Genomic DNA, 26,007 nt, shown 5'->3' with positions numbered 1-26,007 from the left:
GCGCGGAGTGGTCTTGAGTTCCATTACTTTTTTCAGGACAAGTCTTTCAAAAGTCAGAATTTCCGGTGGCATTTGGTGCGAGGGAGGGTTGAAGGTAGAGGGTGGCCGAAATGGGGAAATCTCTAGCCAGCTGGTGTCTGGTTTGTCGGAGAAAAAGTATTTTAGTCGGATTCTTCTGAAGAATTTCAGGAGGTTGGACTGGAGATCCAAGAAGTTGGTTCTAACCGTTGGCACAAAAGACAGACCACGCGACAGAAGTTTCGTTTCTGTGGATGTCAAATTATGGTCCGACAAGTTGAAGATAGGAATGGACGTTACAGCATTTGTAGTTTCCTTGTCCATTATTGGGGTTGACCCCACTGGTAGTATCGGTTGCGAGTTTGTCTGTTGCCTGGTACTGGTGGTTGGTATTGTTTCGCCCTCGTCTGACGATTCTGTGGTTGTGGGTGTTGGCCGCGGCCTCGACCTCGTCCTAAAAAAACGGGTGGGAGTAGTGGCTGTGGACCAGAGGTAGTGGCGTCGGTATCGTCTCCTGAGCTGTTTGACGAGACAGAGAAAGTGACGAGCTGGTTGTTTCTGTAACGGCCCCAATTTTGTGATCTTGGCTGGTTCTGATGTGTGTTGTAAAATTCCTCGTTTAGATAAGGATACGTATTCTCATTCTTGTAGTTCTTGATGTCTTTCTCAATTTTATTGATCTTCTTATTGACCTCAAAGGTGTTGAAAGTGGCAATAGAGTTGTATATTTTTTCTAGGAGGTTTTTGGCGTCAGTGATAGTGGTGTCTTCTAGGATACGTTTCTCTAATTCTTCAATTTCTTGAAGTTCTTGGCGGCTATGTTCTATCGCTGTGTCAATTCCCAAGACCATCCAGTGGCGAGAGCAAGTCGTCGCTAGGTGACTGAAGCTGACTCGAAACTTGGGGTCCTGTGTGAAAATAGCCGGGGTATTCCGGATTTGAAGGCCAAGAGGGATGACACCAGACCGTAGGTAATCTGTGAGCATACGGGCATGTAGATCCGTTCTGATCTGCTTTTTCTTTAGTTTCTCGAGTTGATCCTTCAAAACTTTTGACTCCTTGTTTTCCGTTCTCAGTAATGCCTGTGGCATACTCAATTGAAACCGTCTTTTAAATAATACCTGTTGGGAATTGTTTTTGTTTCAATGGTTAGAGCGGCAGACCCTGATGCAGAGGTCTAGCCCGGGACCAGGGTTCAATTCCCCGCCTCGGTGGGTCTTGGGCTCAAAAATTCCAAGGGCCTAATAATTTTCGCCTCAGTGCCTATTCCAATCATGGAGTCCAACTCTGGGTAATAGCTTGCTTAATCTACACAACGGCCCCCACAACAATAAGGATGCCTGGCCTCCACCTTGGGGTGCCCAGGAGTGGACGCCTCACAGAGAAAGCCAGGATGGGTTCCACAGCGGTATTCGTACAAGCGCCTTGAGTCCCTTGCGGGTGAGTAGTGCGCTATACAAGTATCAATTTACAATTTGTTTGGGACTTTATAGCCATTTTGGGAGGTAGACATGTTAAATATCTAGTCTGGCAGTAACAGATCGGATACTGAATGAGGGAGAGACTGAGTAGAAATTAAGGGCATGGTTTAGATCCTGGCAGACAGGTTACTTCATCACAATGGTGACAGATATCTCATCCACCAAAATATAAATCCCATAGGATATAATTGGATTTATATTTCGGCAGAAGGGATATCCATCACCCGTCCAAGATCTAAAGCAGGCCCTCAGTGCCTCTTTCTGCTGCAAGTGATGCACTTCTTTTGTTTTACTTCACGTTTTTAACCCATTATTGATCTGTGCCTTTACTCTTCTAATATTTCCATTATCTTTTGCCCTACAAGTAACACTGGGGATGATGAAATATAAGTATTTAATAAGCATTGGAAGATTTAGTGTACGGGCAGAGCAATACTGACGCCTGATGTGCGTAGGATCATACTGTGCTTCAGGGCCTCATCAGAACTTTGCATGGGTGCCTTTTTATCTCCTGGCAGGAAATCAACCTGAAATGACGTTGTAATCAACTCATTACTATATGTATGTCTATCTTCACATTCTTTTTTCCCTTTACTGTAAGTGGCAGATTTACTAAGATTTTACACTGTGTTTGCATCACAAAAGCGACACAAATCAGCGTGAAATATTTTTGGCCAACTTTTTTTCCGGCCCTAAACTGGTTTAGCGCTGGAAAGAACATGAAAGAAACGCGAAGCAGCGATAAGCACTGCTTTGCATTACTTAAAACCAAGGGAGCATTATTGGGTGGTGCATGGGCGTTCCCATCAGCCGCGGCCGGCAGTGGGAGTACCTGCCGGGCGGTGACGTGGGGAGGGGGAGGAGCAGGGTGGGGGGTAGTAATGTATGGATTACGGACCTTAAAAAGGTAAGTAAACATATAAATAAATAAAACGAATTTCGTTGCGCGCACTGCATCGCATTTGGTGATGCAATCCACACAACGAAATTCGTTTTATTTATTTATATGTTTACTTACCTGTTAAGGTCCGTAATGCATACATTACTACCCCCCACCCTGCCCCTCCCCTCCCCATGCCAACGTCCGGCAGGTACTCCCACTGCCGGCCACGGCTGGTTCCCATGCACCCACCTAAGGTTTCTGATGCTAAACCGAATTTACTAAATAAAGTAGACAGGGTTTAGCATCAGAAAATAGCACACCCTTCAATCAGGTGCTATGAAGGAGAAATAATTTGTTCTCCTTTATTTTCGAACTTTGCATGTGTGCTGCACTGTACAGCACACATACAAACCAGGAACATGTTTAAAATTAGTCTAAGCATAGTATTTTATACTGGAAGGGTATCCTTCCAGTACAAAACCTATGCTTGAATCACAGAGACACCCTTGCACTATGGAGTAAAGGCGCCTCAGTGGTGCACTGCAGCTAATTTCAGCACTGGCGCTAGGGAGAGAGAGGAAAGTGCCATATTTCAGTAAATTTGACACTCTCCCATTTTTTCCTTCTCACACAGAGCAGCGCAGCATCTGCGGCTGCTGCACTGCATCTCATGAGAAATTATTAAATCTGGCCACAGGTGTTTTTTATACAACCTCTTGCTCTAAGATGCATTATTCAGTGGCGGCTAGTAACATTTGAAAGCGGTGAGGCATAAAAGCTAGGTATGGCCTTTAAATGGAAACACAGTGTGTTTGGGGTAACCGCCATCCCAAAATAAAATTGAAAAAAGAATGGCAAATGGTGCATTTTAAAACAAATTAAGAACAATTATTTAGGTACAAAGCAAGAAGGTTTATGAAACAACAGTGAAACTGTGATGTTGACATTGAAACACATTCAAAACTGCCCCATATCTTACTGCATTATGTTCAACAGGTACCATAATGTGCAAATCATACAATGCAACAACTTCAGGCCCTTTAACATGTGTACTTCTCCAGTGTCTTGCACTGTGTGCTGCATCAACTTTGGAAGAAGATGCTCTAACCAGGCTTGGAGAAGCACCCACAGCTGCTGTCTGCAATCAGTCATATAGAAAAATGTGCAGAGAGGGCTTTAAGTGGGTTGAAAAAAGTGTGAGGTCTCTAAAAGGGGTGTGGCTTAAACATGTAAACTAGATTTTTGTGATTGCAAATAGTGCCACCCGACAGGTATTCTGATTTCTGTCTGAGCTTTCTGTTATTGCATCCAGATATACAACACAACAAATGGCATACACCTAAAAACGTCCCAGGACTATTGACTTTGTCAAAGGTTGTTAGCTGAATGAGATAAATGAAAAACAACAAGGATTTTGTTGTTAATAATTAATATTGAAAATGTTTCAAATCTGAAATTGTGAGACTGTGAATTAAATATTATTGAGGACTGTGGAAGGAGTATTGGTCTTCAGTTATGTGCACTTTATGTTTGACCTGTATGCCCTTATTCTCTCTGCATCTTGTCCTTCTGCAAGTCTTAAACCTCATCTTTTTTCCCTTCAGCACCCTTTTTTACCTCTCTCCTGGATGCTTTTCCTCAAATCTCCTTCACCTAATTGCCCCAAACATACACTGCACTAACTCACATCTAGGCACTTTATTTTCTTTTACTTTCGCTGTGTCAATATTTCAACAACTGTGTACCCCTTTCACACACATCTCCACAGAATTTCGATTGCAAATAGTAAACATGACTGTTGCTCTGTGTGGCCTGCAGAGACCCCAAACCACTGACAGTCACTGTGATAAACTTGCACTGCCTTTAACCTCATCAGCAGACTTCTCAATCGTGGCCCATCATAAACGCGTGTAACGACAAGGGTTTGGACTCTCAATCAGTAAGGCTGAGCCCCAACTAACCAATAAACAACAAAATTATTCTGTTCGATTCCTATGACTATGTGTTGTACCTGTACTATTGGCTTACCTGACTATCTTTGCCCACATTTATCTGTAATATTTCCTTTATTGTTGTATCGTTGCTACTTTACTCCTTAATGACCTGCTTTTCATTCTCTTGTTGGTATTCCCTGCATTGTAAAGCGCTCTGATATTTGCAAAGATCTTGTTCGCGCTATATAAAACTTTCAAATAAATAATAAATAAATAAAATGCCAATACTGATAAACAATTTACCTTTTTATACGCACCACATTGAAACCAAACAATGTGACCACAAGACCTTTGTCTCTGTTTGAATCAATCAAAATGTATTTATCCACATAGTCCTATGAATGGATTATTGAAAATCATTAAAATGTATCAACATACCAGAATATTTCAAAACACCACATATCAACATGTATCTCACACCACCTACCACAACTCTTCCCCACTCACTGCTTAGATTTGTCGCAGTTATACAATCTTACCACACTCATTCCAGCAGCCTCACATACACACTCACTGAAACACAAAAAACTATCTACAAATGGCATGAATTATTTGAAACCAAAGGTGAATTAATTTGAAAGACATTGCAAGAATTGGAACCAATTCGCAAAAATGTATACACTCAATAGGTCAAAAAAACAGGTTGACGCATTTCGAACACCCAAGCACAGTTAACGGGGTTCTCCTCAAGACTGACAAGCTGCAAAAAAACAGAAACAAAATCTCTCAGTCACTCTATGAACCCAAATGGCCCCTCTTTTCTGTTCTGCCCCACAAGAGGCACCAAGCTTACCTCAATTTCCTAGATAGATCAGCCGATCTATATTTCTGCTGGCAAAATAATTCTTTATCTGTAACAACAACATAGCACCTAATGAATAAAACCAATATTGACTGGGCTTGTTATTAAATGAGGCGAGCTCTCAAGGTAACTTACTTTCAAGCCAGCGGTGGACAGCTTTCTTGTGAAACCTACTCAACTAGCACCAGACCGGAACGTTCTCCCTATACTAAGATGAGAGGTCTAAGAGTGTGCATACAGGTGCGTGTGCTCGCAATCAAATGAGAGTCATTTGAGAGATATGTGGGAGCAACCTGCACTTACTTTTACATGGTGTGCTCCCCTCCAGTAGTAGCAGACCGTTGCTACCAGTTTCAGTTGTGTCCTTTCTGGAAAGGAAAACGGAAGGGCTCTTAAAGACACCTCAAAAAATACAGAGCCAGGGAACAAAAATCCTCAGCGTGCCGGTTTATCTTCGAAACATACCTTTTACACTAGGGGTATTTACACTCCGTACTCCGTGGTGTTTGAAATCGGCGGGGGACCGCGGGCATTTGCTTCTGTCTTTGCCTCTAAACGGAACTAATTTAACGTATTGGCTCGGCGCGTTGGATCTTGGGAAATGTGGTTCATTTCCTTTCGCGGGCAACAATGGCCCTGGGTGCAAAATTTGACTTCTCCTGCTCTGTGCTTTTCCTGGCAAAATCAACAGCTTCAGCAGGACTTTGCGCAATGCCTATCCAACTTCGGTGAGACCGTCCCAGATTCAGCCGCTGTCTTGCCCCTCTGGAAGATTTTGACTTCTATTTTTTTGTACCAAGCCCGAAAGTAAAATCCTTGACTGGGCCGCCCAGCTTAGAGTATCCTACCTCTGGATCCATTTTTCTCGACCTAAAAGTGTGCTTAGGTCCCAATCTATCACAACTATTGAATATCATTGGTGCTTAGTGCTCTATGGTGCTATTTTTACTTAAAACCTTTAAAGATTTGTATCTTCAGTTCCCCTAGTTGGATTTTTGAATTTTTGGTATCATTTTGTTCATTTAAAATTAAACTATCTCTCTAATTGTGTTTGGGATTGTCCTTGTTTGCATTTTGCTTTTATTACTTTTTTGGTAATGTATAATTACATTGCACATTGTCTAAGCTAAGCCTCTTTGCCTTGTTCCACGTCTACGAGGTGGTCGTGGGCAGGTTAATTTAGTGACTTTTGGTTTTCATTGCAAGGGAAAGTCTTCCTATTCCTAGAGGCAGCGATCACCCAACCCAAATAATAATCCAACTCAGGCGGACAGGTTTATTAATGTTCTGCGCAAGTATTGCATCACAAAAGTGGCGCTAACTGGTTTGAGTGTTGCTTTAAGATTTACTTTCCAGTGCCAATCATGATTTGCATTGGAAAGAAGCCCGAAAGTAAAACAAGGTAGCACGTTTTGCTGCTTTGCGTCACGGGGGCATTACGTGGGTAGTACATAGGAATTCCCATGCAACCATCCCTAGAGTCTGACACAAAGCCCTGTCTACTAAAAGAAAAGTACACCAGACTTTTCACCAAAAATGAATGCCTTCTTGGAACAGGTGTGAAGTTTAAGAAAAGTTTTCCTTCTCAAAACCTTTCTAACTTTGCATGTGTGCTCCACTGTACATCACGCATACAAAGGTGGTAAACGTGTTAAAATAATGTCCAAGCAGAGTATCTTCCATTAAGGAAAGTATTTGCTTGACGTTACGCACACACACACCTTCGCACTGTGATGCAAATACATGTGCGTAGGGGGGTGGCAGCCTAAAGTGCGTTCCAGCAGGGGCAAAGAAAAAATAGCTCTGTTCTGTTCTTTGGCTGCACCATGTCTCAAGTATGATTAATTGCCGTTCATTTCAGGAAACAAGGCCAAGAAAACACATAGAAATGTCTTCAAATGACTGTTCTCACGTTTAGGCTAAAATGTCGGACTACAGCACTGACGTATTAACGTGAGCCTCTTCCTGTTTATTAAAAAGCTGCTGTTCTGGTCTGTCTCTCCTTTATCACCCTCTTGTTCTTAATATTTGTCCTCAAGCCATGCTATCTGGTTCATGTAACTTCTGCAGACAACAGTGGAATGTGCTCTTGAAGCTTCCTTGGCAAGAACATTAAGACTGCATTGTTGAACCCTTTCCAACTGTGCAGAAGTCCTCTCGCGAGAGTGGAGAGCGTGGACCGCTTAGCTGGTTCTGTCATAAGATGCACAAACAGGCAGAAATCTTTGAGAGGCTGAATGCTATCTGCGTGCAAGTGATTCCTTTCTTGTCTCAGGAGGATGCCCATTTCTCCATGCAGAGTTGTACATAGCTTACAGTTCCACACTATGTAAAGGGTAGATGATTGTGCAAACACATTTATTTTCCCAGTGGAGAAAGCCCTGTGACTATATCCCCACTGTAGGAAACTGGGTTTTTGTCGCAGGAGCCCCCAATTTTCTCCCTAGCATTTGATGCAACTTTGACTGAAGTGTATTGGGTTCCTGCTGACCAAGCCTCCAGTACCAGTGTTCTTTCCCTAAAAAGGTTCAATTGTGTTCCCCAATTGGCAAAACCTTTAGCATCCTCTGTAGGTCCCTAGTAAATGTTACCTAGGGCTGAGGTACTAAAGAGAGTCCCTAAGGCCAGCAGCATGGTTCTGCCACCCTAAGGGACCCCTCACCAAGCAGATGTAAGGCTGCCATTGCAGCCTGCATGTCTTGGTGCAGATAAAAAGGGAAAATGCAACATGTCATACATACCTGTGTGCTATGTCCTTAACACTGCATGTAATATGTGTAAGTCACCCTTACAAGCGGCCTGACAGCCCTATGACCGGTGCTGAATATTACATGTGAGGGCATGTTTGCATTAGCATATATGCCCCTGTCATGGTCAGTCCTATTACTGCCAGTACAAGTAACCAGGGAAGCCATCTTAAGACATGTGCTGGACAATGGTGAAAACGAGTTCCCCAGCTACATGGTAGCAAGCACTATATAAATGCAAACCTTTTTCCCTCTTCTATCCTCCGCTATCCTTTTGAATCCAAATAACTTACTAACCTATCCACCACTCAAATTACTTTTACATTTGACTATACAGTCAGTCAGTCAAAGAAACTTTATTCGGTTAATTAAAACCATAAAAGCAGAACATCGTACATGATACCAAGTTAAAATACAATTAAACATGTATGAAAAAAAGATTGCAACTCCTTCATAAGAACACAGTAAAGATTTTTTGTTAAAAATTTACCAAGTTTAAAAAAGAAAGATAGGTGTGGTAAGTGTCCATTTCAGCAAATATCAATTTAGGTGATTCATAGTAGCAGCAGATCTTAATTTATTTTGTCTGGCAGCTGCTACCAGAAAACAGGCAACCCCATATGTGACCTGTACCGAGCTCAGCATCTGTAAGTATAGTAAAGCTGGCCGAACCTGGACAAAGTTCAGATCTTTCAGGATAGGGACCAGGAATTTTTTCCGAGCCACCAGGTAATGTTCGCAGAGCATAACTAAGTGAAGGGTGTCCTGTATAGAAAAACAATCACAGGAACAGGGGGGTAAGTTTTCTGGTGAGCCCCACTTTGACTGCGAGCCAAGCACAAGGTGTATTAGGTTGAACCTGAACCTTATAAGTAAAAAGCGATGATAGGGCTTGGTGACATATTTCAGATAAGGTTCCATGGCTGTAGTTGAAGAAAGTTGGAAGAGTGAACGTACCATCGGTTTGCCAAGTTCAACCATTTCCCTTTCACCCTCCAACAAATTTTGGAAATGCAGTTTGACCCATTTTATATCCTCTTTTTTTAAATTATGTGGCAGAGAGTACATTTCTGGACGTCCTAGCCTCGCGCATGCCGCTCTAACATACGCCAGCCACGGGATGTTATCGGCTTTGTCCAGAGACATACAGTCTTTCAGAATACAATGATTTAGGCTGATTTCCTCATTTGTCCAGGTTTTAACCCAGCATAACACTGGGGACATTTTTAGGAGGTCATTGACGTGACCCAGGCCTATTTCATTGTGAATTGTATGTATAGGGGATGATTTTGGGAGAGATAGCAAGGCTCGTATGAAGTTGTTTTCTGCGATTTGAATACCTGGGCTTGCAACATAGCCCCATATGGCGGCTCCATAGGAAGCAATTGCCAGACATTTAGCTTTGTAGATACGCGTCATGGCTTCCATAGGTCTTGAGCCCAATCTTTTGGCAAAATGCAGAAGGGCTGTGGTGGATCTGGTAACTCCGTTCTGTTTTAGCCTCATTTGTGCGCCCCACGTGCCTTTCTCGTCAAAAGTGACGCCCAAGTAGCAAAAGAAAGGGACCCTGGAGATTGGTGAGCTGTTACAGCTAAAGGACCTGATCTTCGTGTGTTTCTTTCGCGAACCAGTAACCATGACATGGGATTTGGCAGTGTTGATCTTAAGGTCCAGTGCTTCCATAAAGAGGCCAAAATGATCTAGTAGTTTTTGGAGGCCTGTGCCAGTCCGAGCTAAGAGGACAGCGTCGTCCGCGTAGAGGAGGACCGGGATAGCTACCCCCCCCCCATACGTGGAATATCCGGGGTGACTGAGTTCAATGATTTCCCCAGGGAGTTGATGTACAGTGTGAAAAGGAGAGGTGCCAGGATACAACCTTGTCTAACACCTCTCCCGGACTTAAACTTCGCTGTGCACCTCCCATCCCTGTTCACCCTAACAGAAGCATACAAATTTAAATGAAGATCGTGTAAAAAATTGACCAGAGTTGTGTCCAAACCCATATTACGCAAAATAATCCACAGTTTTGAGCGGTTGACCAAATCAAAGGCGGATGATAGATCCATAAAACCTAAGTAAAGAAGCCCCCCCTTCACCACAGTGTACTTACTAATAATAAGGTGAAGGTTAAGACACTGGTCCATAGTCCCTCTGTGTGCCCTCGAGCCCCCAATTTTCTCCCTAGCATTTGATGCAACTTTGACTGAAGTGTATTGGGTTCCTGCTGACCAAGCCTCCAGTACCAGTGTTCTTTCCCTAAAAAGGTTCAATTGTGTTCCCCAATTGGCAAAACCTTTAGCATCCTCTGTAGGTCCCTAGTAAATGTTACCTAGGGCTGAGGTACTAAAGAGAGTCCCTAAGGCCAGCAGCATGGTTCTGCCACCCTAAGGGACCCCTCACCAAGCAGATGTAAGGCTGCCATTGCAGCCTGCATGTCTTGGTGCAGATAAAAAGGGAAAATGCAACATGTCATACATACCTGTGTGCTATGTCCTTAACACTGCATGTAATATGTGTAAGTCACCCTTACAAGCGGCCTGACAGCCCTATGACCGGTGCTGAATATTACATGTGAGGGCATGTTTGCATTAGCATATATGCCCCTGTCATGGTCAGTCCTATTACTGCCAGTACAAGTAACCAGGGAAGCCATCTTAAGACATGTGCTGGACAATGGTGAAAACGAGTTCCCCAGCTACATGGTAGCAAGCACTATATAAATGAAAACCTTTTTCCCTCTTCTATCCTCCGCTATCCTTTTGAATCCAAATAACTTACTAACCTATCCACCACTCAAATTACTTTTACATTTGACTATACTAATTCAACACTAATCCTTCATTGGTTCCGGAGTAGCGTGCTACTCGCCGAAAAAAGAGCTTCAACACCCCATCAGGCATGGAAGCGGCTAATAATGCATCGTGGTATGTGGATAAAAAATTGTCAATTAACCCTAAAGGTTGGCTTTGCAAATCATTGCCTTTCTGACCCCCCTACCTTGACTTCTCCTAATTTGTCCATTTTTTGTGAGTGCTTATAGAATCCATAACCTCCCGTCTTTCAATTTCTTTACATTTATTAGAGCTCCAGTGTTGTTCTCCTCTTCCAGTCTGGCTCGGCCTCCCCTCTCTTCACTCCCCCATCATCTCCTATGTCCTGTGTTCGGTTTCTTGTTCGATGATCTCATGGAGAGGATGCGGCACACTAGTCTCTCACATGAACTCTCATTTTCAAATGTGCACATATCACAATCAGTGCTTGATTTGTGTTCGTTGTTGCAGGGGATGGGCACTGGCACTTTGTTGGGGTCTGGGACACATTATTCAACATCAGATTTTGACCCACAGAAAGAGCGAGAAAGCAAAAAAAGGGAGCGACAATGAAAAAGCTAGAGAAACAGTGAGAAAGCAAGGCTGAAAAAGAACCTAAAAGAGTGAGACAACGAGAGAGGAAGTGGAAGAAAGAGGCATGATGTAGAATGGGAATAAGATAGGCTTGGTAATCTGCTACACCAGCATTCAGGGATGAGTTGTTTACCACATTCTTGGCAGAAGGCAATATTATATGGATTTCATCATCATTGCTCTGCTCACTGATAGCTCACACAGTGTGTTGTGACTGATTAGCAGGCAGGGATTCCGAGCTGCTTTCCTCACTACACCTCTTGTACTGTCTTTCTTCACAGCTGGCATTTTGCTGCCTTAGCTGTGGCACTGGTGAAGGGTGATGCTCTCAGTAACAGCCCTCTAAATCCACCTGTCTTCCCTTACAGTCCGCTTGCTGGCCCTCACTGATCATTCTGGAATAGCTGGGGCTCCCCATCCTTGTATCTTTCCCATATCTTTCTTTCCATAACTGTCTTTCTACATTTTTCTCTAACTCCTTTTATCTCCTTCTCTCCAATAAGTCATGCAAGTGTCTATAGAGCTTTCATGTTGTCCCCTGCATTAGGCTTCGCAGGAGGTACTGAAAGCATTAAATATATACACAGTGGCGGCCCCTCCATTAGGGCGGAGGAGCGTGGCTCCCCTGCTGCCAGGGCGGCAAAAGTGAAAAATAAAGCGGCAATAAAAATAATTACTGTTTTCTTTTTCACTGTTACCAGCCCGAGCAGTGTTTGGGGGCGAGGCATTGCTGCTGACTGGCTGCCGGGGAGTGGTGCTCACTTCACCAGTTTACACTGCGCAGGTCACTTTGGCCAGCCGTCTTGTGACGGCCAGGCTGACATGCCCAGTGTGAACCTCTCCACTTAGCTGTCTCAGACAACTGGGTGGAGAGCAGGCACAGGCCTCCTGAAGGCACAGGCCTCCTGTGCCTGCTGGCGTGTCGAGGCAACCCGCTCCAGATAATCCTGGCGCTGCTTTCAGGCTGAGAGGCATGAGAGCAGCATCGGGATTGGCAGAACGGGGTTGCCTGAGTCTCCACAAGGTGCCGTCACGCTGAGGCAGACGAAAGATGAAATGCACAGAGGAGAGGAAATAGGGGGTAATTAAGCTTTTTTTCTTTTAATTACCTTTTTGGCCCCCATTGGGTTTGTCTCTATGCCCCCTCTACGCCCCTCCAGTGTTGAGAGTCACATTTTCCAAATCCATCTTGCCAACACTCCTCAGAAGAGAACATAAGTGTTTGGTAAGAAATAATGCAAGAGAAATTAAACGAAGCTGGTGGGCCGATAACAAAAAATTCTAGTCTTTCACGCTCTACTGCAAGCTAAGGGAGGAAGTGATTATGATCCAATCATTAAAATGTGTGAACAATAATGTCCATTTTCAGATAACCTTTGCAGGTCATGATTAATGTCAACGTTAATGATGAGTGTGTTTGTGGCAAGGCTGCTATACTTCTGACCACCTGTTCAAGAAATCACTAACCCTAAATGACTTGTAAGCTGTCTGTCAGGGTTAGGGGTATTCTGAGGCACGAGGGATCAACAAGGACAGATGAAGAAGAGAAAGGTTAGGGATCAGTGAGATTGGAGGATCTGGAGGGTTGGTCTGTGGTGGCTGGGGAACAAAGGCCTCAGGTAAGCCTTCCAGTTGAAGGTCACCAAGAAACCATTCTGAGGGCTGACTCGGAAGGAGGTAGGAAGATCCAGCAGATTTTAAGAACTAGCAGAAACAGGGGTCAGTTGCCTTGCAACTGCTTTGTTGTACGGCTCATATTTATCACCCACCGCTTGCTCTTTGTTTGCACCTTTGTTATTTTCTTCCTTGTTGCCCTCACCGGCCCCGTAGTGGCTAACTTGTTTGGCTTGTTCGCCTCTCCATCAGCTGCCTTGTCATACCAATTACTATTTGAACTTACTTGGCCAGCATGCTTCTTTGGTGCCTCTTTGTGTAATATGCTTCTGGCTTCCTTGGTGTCATCTCCACCTATCAGTTTCCCAGTTCTCAGGTTCTCCAGGTTGTCAGAGGTTTACCAGCTCATTTGGCCGATTACCAGCACGTCCTTACTTTAAACCTGGCAAGTCCTAGACTGGAGTGAGGGTTGTTGCTGGAGGTGGTTCCATTGTGTATTAATGGTCAGCTATGTCCTTTCATCTAGACATTATGAAGACGACGTGTGCCCATATACGTTCGCCTGAATAACCACTAATCAATAAGAAGCTGGTATTGAACCATGTCTATGGTGTTTCTAGATTTCCCCCAGCACAGAGCATGTGCTCTGAAGCCCTGTCACCCAGAACTACATCCCTCTTGAAAACCAAGTCTTGGGTATTAGCATCAGAATCCACCAAACATAATCTTTTCAAACTCAATCCTCACACTGTAGGACAAGGTAAAATAATATCAAATTCAATGGGACCCTAGTCTGGTGAGGAAATGGAGCCTGCTGAGGAAATGGAGCCTAATGACAATATTCTGCTACACAAGCAAATAGACAATACCTCTAGTCAATCTATCACCATTTGGCCACATAGTAGGCTCCTGACCAAATCATGTTTGATTCCCTTTTCCACAATCCCCTTATCTGTTAAAATTTGGACCTCTGAGAAATATCCATAATGCAAGCGCAAATTGAGAGATACATTTTTTGCAGAAACATTCACATATATGTTAGGAAAAGGCAGATTTAGATTAACAGAAGAGGTTTGAAACAGAGTCTTGTGTATTGTAAACCTATCTTTAAAAATAGTTGCATATTTAATAGCTCCACACAGGAAATCATTTTATTTTTGTGAAAAGTGGACAACTACACAAGTATCTGTAAATTATGTGACCTAGCAGCATTACTTTACATGCATCTCTCCTGAACTATAAAACTCTGACCAGCAGACAATTTATCCTTTAAAAAGTTATGCCTGTCCAACAGGAGTCAGTCCCTCAAGCCCTTAGGGCTGGGGCAAATAGGGGAAATGGGGGAGGATTTCATTGGGCAGCAGATTTGGATTGCATGACTTTTGTATGCCACCAATATTTCTTAAACTGTACTCCCTTGTGTCTTCCATGATATAAGTGGTGGTGAATGCCTTCTCAACTAAAAAAATGGTATTCATAAAATGCAGGTTCCCTTGGATTGACCCAAGAGTCCAGTACTTAGCTTGTAAATACAGGAGCCCAATGTTTTTCTTAGGAGCTCACTACCGATGGATGCTGAATACCTCAGCTGTCTGATTTCCATTGCCATCTCTCATATATTTCTTCTACCTTCTTACCCTTTCTATCTGTTTGTCTCACTCTTGCAGCTTTTTTTTCTATCCTTGCTCTCTCTCATTGCCACCGATTTTCTATCTTTACTTTCGTCCTCCATTCTCTTTTTCTGCCTTTGTCTCTGGTGATATTCCCCTTCCCTGTTCCATTTGTATTTTCTTATAACATGTACTACATGGGGGCGTAGCCAAGATGGCGGACTGCTAGGAGCTCTCAGCTGAGGTTTTTCCGGCCCAAAGCCTTTGTAGATGGAGCGGCCGTGTCCCTGGGGTCCATGCAGACACAGGGAACCATGTGAGTGATGGGGGCACCACTTTGAGGCCGCGGATGACTCCTGTGCTATGGGAGGCCCCTAAGGGCTGACTGCAGCCGTGGCCTCAGGCCTCTGGCACTGTGTGGTATCACCTTCTTGAGGACTGCAGAGCCGGTGCCACCTCGGAAAATCATCTGAGGCTCCCCTCAGCGCCTTCTCTTCGTGATGGCAGAAGGGGATCTGAGGGTTTTGCACACAGGACACACGGCTACCAGAATGGAGTGCTAGAGGAGGCTATACTGCCCCCAAGCCTACTCTGACTGCATCCTCCTGCCTACAGCTCTGTTGGGTCGGGCTATAGTGCTTCACTAGGGCAGCACATAGGGCAAAGAAGTCTCCACAATGCTCACAATGGTGGCTGCAACAAGGCCCGAACCCAACATGGAGGAACCAGCCGCAGAACCCCCAGTGCCTCCTGAGACGGGGACTGGTACAGGTGACTCCCTGGCCCCCGTCAGCCAGACGTTCATTGAGGTCCTCTTTGGCAAACTTTGCGAGGAAATAGCAGCGCTCCAGGATAATGTAGCTGCGGACCTCAGGGAGGTCAGAAGGGATGTTGCTGAACTTGCCAAAAGGGTGATGACATGGGAGACTGGCGGAGCTGACCGGGAGGAAGAACTGGAGAACAACAGTAGGGAGGGAGCTAGTGGAACTTCGAGAGCAGAATTTGGACCTGCAGCTTCACATGTAAGACCTAGAGGACAGGTAGTGCACATCAAACATTCAAATTAGAGGGGTCCCTCTACAGGCTGATGAGGGAGACCTGGAGGCCCATGTCATTCGCCTATTCCACCACGCATACTCCAACCTGGAAGTCAAAGAGATAGTACTCAATTACACGCACAGATCTGGCCGCCTTGCTGCATCACCGGGGCAACCCCAGGATATCCTGACCTATGTCCACAACTACAAGCTGAAAGAAGCCATACTGGTAGTGGCAAGGGACCAAAGCCCTGTGCTTTTTAACTGTATAAAGGTATGGCTCTATGGAACTGTCTCCCATCACTTTACAGTGCCACCACCTCTTTAATCCAATCACTACATTACTCCAAAAAAGCCAGGGGAGAGCTACTTCCAGGCCCATGCAAGATGAAAGCTGTGGTGAACGCAGCCACTCCTCCAGAAGCTGAGAAACCATGGCGTACATCAAGATTCTGCATCGTATTGACTCAGACCTGTTGGTCCACAGTTTTCCTGCTCATTTTTCTATCAGGCTGCAGCATTCATGATCTTCAAATGTAGGTCCTCCCTACCTTAAGTTCAGGAGGACAGACCGCCCCATAACATTAGCTCCCTGAAATGTACCTCAGTCTGGGGAGGCTTCCACCTCACCTGGTGCACCTTCAATGTTTCTATGTTGTCGCCACCGCAACTCTGTTCTCTAGACAAGGGAAACTCTCATGGATGGAGTTGTTTTGTTGTTTTCCCCAGTTTGTCTTCCCTACTGGCCAGGAGGCTTTTCTTGCAGCCACCCTTGACACTTGGGGGAGACTCCAGAGCCGTTCCGCCATCAGTGAGTCGCTTATCTCTGAGGCCATTTCATCTTGCCTCACCATCCTTGTTTGCAGATTGACAACATCCTAAGCTGTAATGTCTGGACCCTCAACTCCCCGGCCAAGAGACTGGCCCTCATGGCTTATCTTAAAGACTCTCAATGTGATATCGCCATACTTCAGGAGATGCACCTCCTCAAAAGGGATTGGGGACGGCAATGCTTCTCCTCTAGCCCCGGTAAGACCGGGGGGGATGCTATCCTTATCATCAGCCACTTCCCTTGTCAAGTAGTGCACATCTAAGCTGAGGTCCCTGGGAGGCTTCTCTGCCCGCCTTACTGTGAATGCACACACCTTCCCTCTTGCCACATTCTATACACCTAACGACCACCAGGAGCAGTTTGTGCTGCGGGCCTTGGGTCTAGTGATGGTTACTCTCGACCTGGACATTATAGTGGGGGGCGACTTCAACTTTATCCATGACAACTCCCTTGACTGATCCTCACAGAGAGACGAACAGGCCGGTACCTTGACGGACACTGGGCTGGGTTGGCTTGCAGACGTAGGCCTGGTGGACGCTTGGTAAACTCAGCATCCTCCATCCCGGGAATACATATTATTTTTTTTCTGCTGCCCACAAGACATACACCCGCATAGACTATTTCCTAGTCTCCCCGCGCATCTTGGCAACCCTAGGGCAAACCAACATCAAGTGGCGGCATTGTCTGACCACTACTCGATTACGCTCACTTTCCCTATTCCCACTAAGGTGGTTCACGGCCACCTCTGGCAGCTTAATGGCAAACTACTTGCATACGACACCACCCGGAAAGAGATACATACCGTTATTACACACTTCCTTGAAGACAATGACATGCCTTGCACATCTATCCCCCTTTGCTGGGAAACATTAAAATTCTCTGGTATGGGGGATTTTCTCGCGATCTACGCAAAGCTCAACCGGGAACAACGGGAGATGATGCGTGACTTGGAGGACCAGGTCCACAGTTTAGAAGATACACACAAGCACACGGTAGCCCACAGGACATGTAGACAAGTGATACTGCCCAGGGCACAGCTTAAACCACTAGACTGGGACAGAGCAGAACCGGATCTCTGAGATTGGTCTGTCAGATGGCGATAGAGCCTACCAGGATGGGGATGTCTCTCATGCCTTTGAGTGCATTTATGCTCCTCTTTACAAGACTGAGGAGTTACCAGCAGAGGACTGCCGCCAAATCCTCTCTGCAGGGCCTCTTAGCCACATCCCTGATGGTGATAGTCATAAGCTTGAGGCAGACATTCGCCTTTACGAGGCGCCATCTCCAGACTGCAACCAGGGAAGGCCCCTGGGTCCAATGGCTTCACTCCTAGCTTTTACAAATTATTTGGGCCTAAACTGGCCCCCTCCTGGTCCGGCTTTATAATTCTATAGCGGACTCTGGCACACTTCACCCTTCTAGGAGAGCATCAGTTATCACAGTCTTACCTGGGAAGGAGCCCCTACAATGTGCCCACATCCCTACTCAATGTGGACATTAAGTTCTTTATGGGGATCCTGGCAGCTTGATTGAATACCTATATCCAGGGATTGATTGGCCCGGACCAGAATGGTTTTATCCCCGAAAGGAGTTGCAGTGACAAAACCAGGCGTCTTCTTCACCTCATGGACAAGGTGACATGTACTGGCGCTGTTGATGTCCATTGATGCGGAGAAGGTATTTGACCAGGTGCATTTGCCATTCCTCTAACTGGTGCCTGAGAGGGTACACCTCAGGCAGTGATTCTTGATGTGGGTCTGGAGTACTTCCTGCCTTTGTCACTGTTTTACTGTTTTTCTCATTTTCCTTTTTTTTGTCAATCTCTCGTTTGCTCAGAGTCAAAGTCTGATGATAAAAAATGGAGCACTCCCCAGAACTGGGTGCTGGTGCACACCACCTGCACAAATTAAGCACTGCTAACACTGAAACTCCAACCCCACATTTAGATGCTGTACACTGAAGAAAAAGACAAAAACGTAATATCTGTAGCCCAAACAAGTATTACCTACAGAATATTCTACATTTAATGATATAAGACGAGATAGGTATTGAAAATGGTTGCTCAGTCATATTTCACCAAATTAATTGGATTATCATTTTGACTGTTTAGTTATCTGCCCAATTAAAATGAACCATTCAGAGTATCTCTTATTTATATGCAAATACCAAAAAGAAAGTGGACTTTTTTTTAAAATATATTCAACTGTTTTGATAATTGTTCTAGATTAATGTATTTTATCGTAAAGGCTGTGCTGTGATTTAATAAGACTTGTTTCTAAAAGTCTGATTATGATTCAAAAAGGAGGACTTGATATATCTCTGTAAATGTTTATGATAAGTTCTCAACTAGAAAGAAATAGTTGAAAATGAGGAACATCTAAAAGGTAATGGTTTAAGTATGAAAAAGCATTCAGGTTTGATATTGCTAACCTGTTACCCGTGGTTGAAGCTGTTTACTAATGGAGCAGTGCCCATGCAAGGTGGGTAGACAGTCTTCACAGAGTAATGAGTGCATTGGTGCATCCTTAAACATGACTAGGTTTATACCACAAGACAGAGTTTATGGAGCAAGCACTCATCCTATTTATTTATTTATTTGTCAGGTTTTATTTGCAGCGTTACACATAGCATCACACTTACTGCAGAAAGCTGTACTATTCCGAGTCCAATTGAATGCAGATCATGAACCATACACGATATTCAGCAATTGCTACTTCCATGTCTTTGGTCTACCATTGATCGCAGCACCAAAATTAAGCCATCTATTAACACAAATACTATATATTTAAGAGTTCGGTTTTCAGGGTTTTCTGAAACTGAGGTGACTGGATTCTGCTCTCACTGTGGACTTCAAATAATTCCAAAATTTGGTGTCCTGGGCTTCCATTGGTCTTTGTCCGTGTTATTGTCGTCAGAAGGTGTGTTCTTGGATAAGGTGCACAACGGCTGAGCGTGGATTCCAGGCGAAGGGGTGTAGTGAGGAACCAGATGTAAAAGCTCTGGGTCCTTTATTCTTATAAGCCTTGTCGGTGCTACTCAGAATATTGAATTTAATCTTCCACTACATCAGAGCTTTTAAGGTTGGTTTGGGGTGGTGGCATTTTGAAAGATTGAGCCATAATTTGTCTGTCTGATTTCGAATCATTTGTAGTCTTTCTAGTCTGGAATATCTAGATAATGTTGCAACAGTAAAAGAAATGAAAATGTCCCACTGTAACTGATTAATTACATGTTTGAGGTCTCTGTATTGATAATTTTTAAACCGCTATCCTTTTCGGGCAATACTATAAAATATACTTTTATAGATAGACGCATAGTAGGCATATAAAGTGCGATTCGTCCCACCATACTTTGCCCCCTCTTTTCCCACCACAAAAGGCACCATACCAGTGGCTGGTCTTCACTGCGTAGTCTTTATTAATTCTCAGATAGCGCCAGCCATATTTATTTGTAGATGCACTGTCAACATTAGACCAACTTTTATTAACCAATCCAACTGAATTGCTAAAAGCGACCGCCCAAACTACACTAAAATACCCACCTTGCCAGGCTCGGTCCTCCTTTGCTACGCTGTGAGACCCCCTCACCCCAGTGCCAACCGCAACTTGCCCACTTTGCTTCTGGCTGCGACCCACTGGGTGCCCGAGGCAAGAGGACAAAAAGGGCTTCTCCCTCGTGTTCAGTGCTCTTATACTTTTCCCTTGAGGGGTCGCCTGCGCACCTAGGTGACGCACTAAGTGCCTGCCCTACCTCCTCAAATTTTCTGGCGGCCCCTCCCATTCCCCCGACCAGATGTGCACTGGCCCAGCCTCTCTCCTTTGCCTCTCGCCCGAAATGCCACTAAGGGCCCCCCACCCCTAGGCGCGGGGGGGGGGGGCTCTCATTCTCTCAACAATCTCATTTTATTGGTGACTGATCACTATTACAAAAGCATACATATTGCAAAAATCTATAGACGATGTATGTTATTAAGTAACAAAAAATCACTCAATACTTTATAAAATCAAAGCTACATTCTAGAATATTCATCCAAATAAGGTAGATGATATTAGCATTTCACATTACGTTTATTCGTCCACTCACAACATCCAAACCATGCACTTTCCCCGTTACAGGCAATTAGACACTTTGTGCACATATATAATAGGTCATTGTTTAATGAATCTTTATAGTAATACTGTCTGCGTCACTAAGGTAATCTTACGGGGCTTCTTCAGGATGACTGTATCAAGGGGTAAAAGTCTAACATTTAATGATGTGACGAAGTTTCACCCTGAACAATAGCTAAACAGAGAGTAACAATTACTCGATAGAGGCCATTGTGGGGAGGTTTAAGAAAACACCATAGTTTGAGTAACAGTTGAACATTTAAGTACAATGTAAGGATGTTGGAGATCAAATGGATATCTTCACTGATGATATGGAATAATCAGATGGTGTCTCTTTGCCTTTAGAAAAGGGTGATTGTATTTAATATTGTTTAATATAATGCAGAAAAGTACATAGGAACACATAATACACATAGATTTTTTTGCAGGACCCACTTGTATGTGAAACCTTAGAATAAATTCAGGATTCCACCGGGTAAATAGATTTCCGATCCAGATTAATGCTACCCCTGCATTCACAAAAAAAAACAGTTTTATTTAATAACTCCACTGACACATTAAGATGTGGGGAGATATTGGCTCATTCAGTGAAATTTACTGAGATAAGAAATCTATCAATGTCGTGTACTAAGCTTAAATTCAATCATTACAATGTATAAACATAACACTTCAAAAAAGAAATGCTGCACATCTTCCATGCGTAATGCCTTCAGAAAGGACTTCGGTTTGGAATAAGGGTCAGTGAGTTAATGACCACGTTTTTATGGACTTATTTTTGATGAAAGGAGACTATAACTATAAAAAGATGCAGTGTGGCTTGCCTAGTTTTAGAGTTTAGTTAATCAACATTGATATGGAAGCCTAAACATTCAAAAGAAAATGAAACTGAATATTGCCATGATAAAAAAGAAAGAAAGTGACAGGCATACATCATTTAGGACTAAACGGTTTACCACTAGAAGAGATAATGACACACTGTATTGATTAATAAGTGCTATCAAAACTAGGGTTGGGGCACACCCTTTTGAGTCATGGCGTTTTATTTTAACAAATCGTTGTTTTCGGGTGCGTTAGTCCCAGCTGATCAATTGCAGTCTAGAGCAATAGTCTAGACGGAGGTGAAAAAAACTTTTTCAACAATTAATTAACATTTCTGAATTGTCTTCTCCCAAATGATGGTTTTATATCACTGAACCACTTGCGCTCTTTTTTTTATTTTGGAAGCAAACACCCTATTTTAAACCGTTCTCCCGACAGAGCCCATCAACTGGTATCTGCCATATGGCAGAAATAATTTATAGAAGGTGCAGCATGGCTGTCAATAAGACAGTTGCTCGCTTCCGCCCCCTTTGGTCTTGTGAATGACAAGACAGTTGAAGGTGGAAATTGGAAAGAGACAATACCCTAAAGTTAGAGGCTTCAAAATCTTACCAACCTATTCATCTGCACTTTGTTAAAAGTCCAGCAAGAGCATTTACTTTAAAACCTCTGTTTTTATTCTAAAACACCTGCTACCCCTTTTGAGCTTTTAATGTTCCCAGATCTGTCTTCAATCATCAGTTTAATTCATTATTCGGTATACTTCCTGATACACTCACTCCAAAACATCCCTGGTTTGTCAAGTTAAATCCAGATCTTTAGTTCCATGTACTCAGCTATCTTCTAGGTGCTTCATAGGACTAGAAAAACTGTATTTTAATCCAATGAAGCAACCTAGCTATAAGGATTGATTCATATTTACTGAATTTGTTGGTGCCACTGTCTCTTTTTATGGTCTTATACCATTCGATGTAATATCTTCTCGCTTGTAGATCGTTGCCACTGGGGTGTGTCGCACAGATGCCCATGCCGTCAGTACCCACTTCAAAGAAGGCATGTTTCCAGTAATCCTGGGTCATGAAGGAGCAGGAATCGTGGAGAGTGTTGGACCAGGAGTAACAGAATTTAAGCCTGGTATGTGTATTGTTTGTTTTTAAAAAAATGACTGCACAACTATATTACCTGCAGCTTTCAATGGCATTTCTAAGGTTCTGTGGCATTATGATGAAAATCCCAAAACTCTTACATCAAGGGAAGAGTACAGAGAAAGTAAGAAGCAGTGTATTGTAAATGGTTATGTGTAGATTCTTGCTGCCTTGCCTCAAATGCGCATTCATGTGAGAATGACCCACTAAAAAATGTTATGTACTTCATTGATAAGGTTGAACAAACTTACATATATTGTCATGTGGAAGGGTTTACATCAAAAAGTGATAAGTTGATTTGATTATCCAAAACACACTTATTTCTACAGGCTGATTTGAATTAGTGAATTATATTGTATAGTCTGAAGTGTGAACAGGGCCGGACTGGAAACCAAAACCGGCCCTGGCAAAGTGCTCGCCTCCCCCCTTTCCTCCCCCCTCGCGGGAGTTGGGGGTGCCACCGAGCTCTTTGCCAGGGCCGGTTTTCGGCCGATTTTGCAGCTATGCTGCAAAAACGGCCCTGTAACAAAAACGGCCCCCAGGGGCCGCAAACCGGCCCCCACCCGTGCGGCGCACCTGGGGATTGCCCGGTGCCCGCTACAGCCAGTCCGGCCCTGAGTGTGAATATTGTTTTGCTGTCTGACTGAATGAATAGCGAGACTTGTAAAGCGTGAGGCTACTCCCAAAAGTGCCCCGGCGTTAGTGGGAAAGCAAGAGGGGAAGAGAAAGGATGCAATTAGAGAGGGAAAAGCCAGATCTTCTGCTGTTTTTAAAGGGAGCACTAATTTCTACTATCCGTAACTCGGCCGGCAAGCTATTCCAGGCTTGCAGGCCCAGGAGGACATAGGGTCTACCTCCTGTTTTTTTCTGTCTGGAAAGCATATATGGACGACAAAAGATTCTTTCCAAGTAGCGAAGCACTATTCAGAGTTCGGTCAAAGATAAGACACTATTGTGCAATTTACAATCATTCAGGGCGTTATATTATGTAAAATGATCAAACTCAATCTAAATGGCCTTGAGGAAGGACAGACCAACTGTCCACAAGGTGAAACAAGTGCTGTCAATGCTAAGCAAATAAACTATCATACAGAAACAACTCAATGAGTTTGTTATGAATTTGATAATCAATTCAGGGTAATACTTTTGCCATTTCTCAAGCTCTATAACGATTCTGCAGGGTACAAGAGTTAACCCAGCAGGCAGAGTAGCATACCACCTAAATCACGACTGTAAAATAAACCATTATAGCAAGCAGTTAACCCCTATACTGCCCTCCATTTACTCCATTAACCACACATTTAGATATGAATGAAGGAAATATCGACTTGAACATTTTTGGGAATATCCGTTGAAGTAAAACTGTGCTATCAGAAAAGTTCTAAAAGTTTACTGAACAGACACCTTACTTTTATTCTGCACTTCATAGATAAGAATTCATCAGATATGAATATTTTGGTTAAAACCATAAAACAATTAAAACAGTCCACAATCGACAAGCATTCAAAAACGTTTGATATATCAATCAATCAATCAGACCATTTGTAGTGCGCACTACTCAGGGTGTTGGGGGGGGGGGGTGCTACTGCTCGAACAGCCAGGTCTTGAGAAGTCTGCTGAAGGTCAAAAGGTCCTGGGTCTGTCATAGGCGGAGGGTGTTCCACGTCTTGGCGGCGAGGTGGGAGAAGGATCTGCCACCGGCGTTCACTCATCGGATGCAGGGGACGGTGGTGAGGGTGAGGTCGGTGGAGCGAAGCTGGCGGTTCAGGGTGTAGAAGGTGAGTCGTTTGTTGAGGTACGCTGGTCCGGCGTTGTGAAGTGCTTGGTAAGCGTGGGTGAGGAGCTTGAAGGTGATCCTCTTGTTTACGGAGAGCCAGTGCAGGCTTTTCAGGTGGGCTGTGATGTGGCTGTGGTGGGCGTTCTGTATGCGTTGTAGTCGTTTCTGGAGTATGGCTGAGGTTCCTACGTAGAGGGCATTGCCGTAGTCCAGCCTGCTGCTGAAGAGGGCCTGGTTGACCATCCTTCTAGTTTCGGTGGGGATCCATCTGTAAATCTTGCGGAACATGCGGAGGGTGTTGAAGCAGGAGGAGGAGACAGCGTTGACTTGCTGGGTCATAGACAGTGAAGAGTCCAGGATGACCCCCAGGTTGCGTGCGTGGTCGGTGGGCGTCGGTGCAGCTCCCAGTGTGACCGGCCACCATGAGTCGTCCCAGGCGGAGGGGGTGGATTCGATGATGAGGACCTCCGTCTTGTCTGAGTTCAGTTTCAGGCGGCTGTTCTTCATCCATTCTGCTATGGCCTTCATACCTTTGTGGAGGTTGGTTTTGGTGGTGATGGGGGCCTTGGTGAGGGAGAGGATGAGCTGGGTGTCGTCGGTGTATGAGATGATGTTGAGGTTGTGCGATCAGACGATCTTGGCGAGTGGTGCCATGTAGATGTTGAAGAGTGTTGGGCTGAGGGACGATCCTTGGGGTACGCAGCAGATGATCTTGGTGTCTTTAGATCAGAATGGAGGGTGGTGGACATTCTGGGTTCTGCCGGTGAGGAAGGAGGAGGTCCAGTCCAGGGCTTTGTCGCAGATCCCTGCGTTGTGGAGGCTAGTTCGTAGGGTGTGGTGGCAGACGGTGTCGAAGGCGGCCGAAAGGTCCAAGAGGATGAGGGCCGCGCTTTCTCAGTTGTCCAGCATGGCTCTTATGTCGTTGGTGGCAGCGATGAGGGATGTTTCGGTGCTGTGGTTGCTACGGAATCCGGATTGGGATGGGTCCAGAATGTTGTTCTTTTCGAGGAAGGAGGTCAGTTGCCTGTTGACAATCTTCTCGATTGCTTTCACCGGGAAAGGGAGTAGGGAGATGGGACGGAAGTTCTTGAGGTCCTTGGGGTTCGCCTAGGGTTTCTTGATCAGGGCGTTGATCTCGGCGTGCTCACAGCTCTCCGTGAAGGTCTCGAAGGAGTTATTGATGATCTTGTGGAGATGGGGTGTGCTGGTGGAGATTGCTTTGTTGAAGATGTGGTGCGGGCAGGGGTCCGAAGGTGAGCCGGAGTGGATGGTGTTCATGATTTTGATGGTGTCTTTATCGTTGACGTGGGTCCAGGAAAGCAGGGGGCCGGTGTGGCTGGGGGGCGGTGAGTCTGAGGTGTCAGTATCTGTTGGGGGGGGCTGGTTGTTGAAGCTGTCGTGGATGTCGGTGATCTTGGGATGGAAGAAGGTGGCTAGAGTCGCAGAAGTCTTGCGATGGAAGAATGTCGTTGGAGTTGGCGCTGGGGTTGGAGAATTCCTTCCCAATGTTGAAGAGCTCTTTGCTGTTGTGTGCGATGTTGTCGATGCGTTCTTTGAAGTCGGTCCTTTTGGTGATTCAGATGAGTTGGTGGTGTCTGTGGATGTTCAGCTGGTCTTCGGTGACTTAGCTCCAGCAGCAGCAGGGAGCCCGTTGAGCGTAGTGGTGCTCGCTGGGCTTCTCGAAGGTGAAGTGGATGCAGCGGTGATCGGTCCAGTGGAGTTTGGTAGTGTGGCT

The 26,007-nt window shown here is 44.6% G+C and overlaps 1 protein-coding gene across 1 annotated transcript in view; it reads left to right on the top strand.

Annotated features, from left to right (window-relative positions):
• Positions 1 to 26,007, top strand: part of LOC147728080 (all-trans-retinol dehydrogenase [NAD(+)] ADH4-like) — a 211,866-nt gene that overhangs the window by 89,099 nt on the left and 96,760 nt on the right. Inside the window, exon 3 of the mRNA XM_086961963.1 lies at positions 22,343 to 22,484. Coding sequence (XP_086818089.1) covers positions 22,343 to 22,484 — 142 coding nt within the window. The remainder of the gene's footprint in view (positions 1 to 22,342; positions 22,485 to 26,007) is intronic.

Source organism: Lissotriton vulgaris, chromosome 3_1, assembly GCF_964263255.1.
Source record: "Lissotriton vulgaris chromosome 3_1, aLisVul1.2, whole genome shotgun sequence".
Classification (NCBI taxonomy): domain Eukaryota; kingdom Metazoa; phylum Chordata; class Amphibia; order Caudata; family Salamandridae; genus Lissotriton; species Lissotriton vulgaris.
This window is presented reverse-complemented; position numbering and strand designations above follow the sequence as displayed.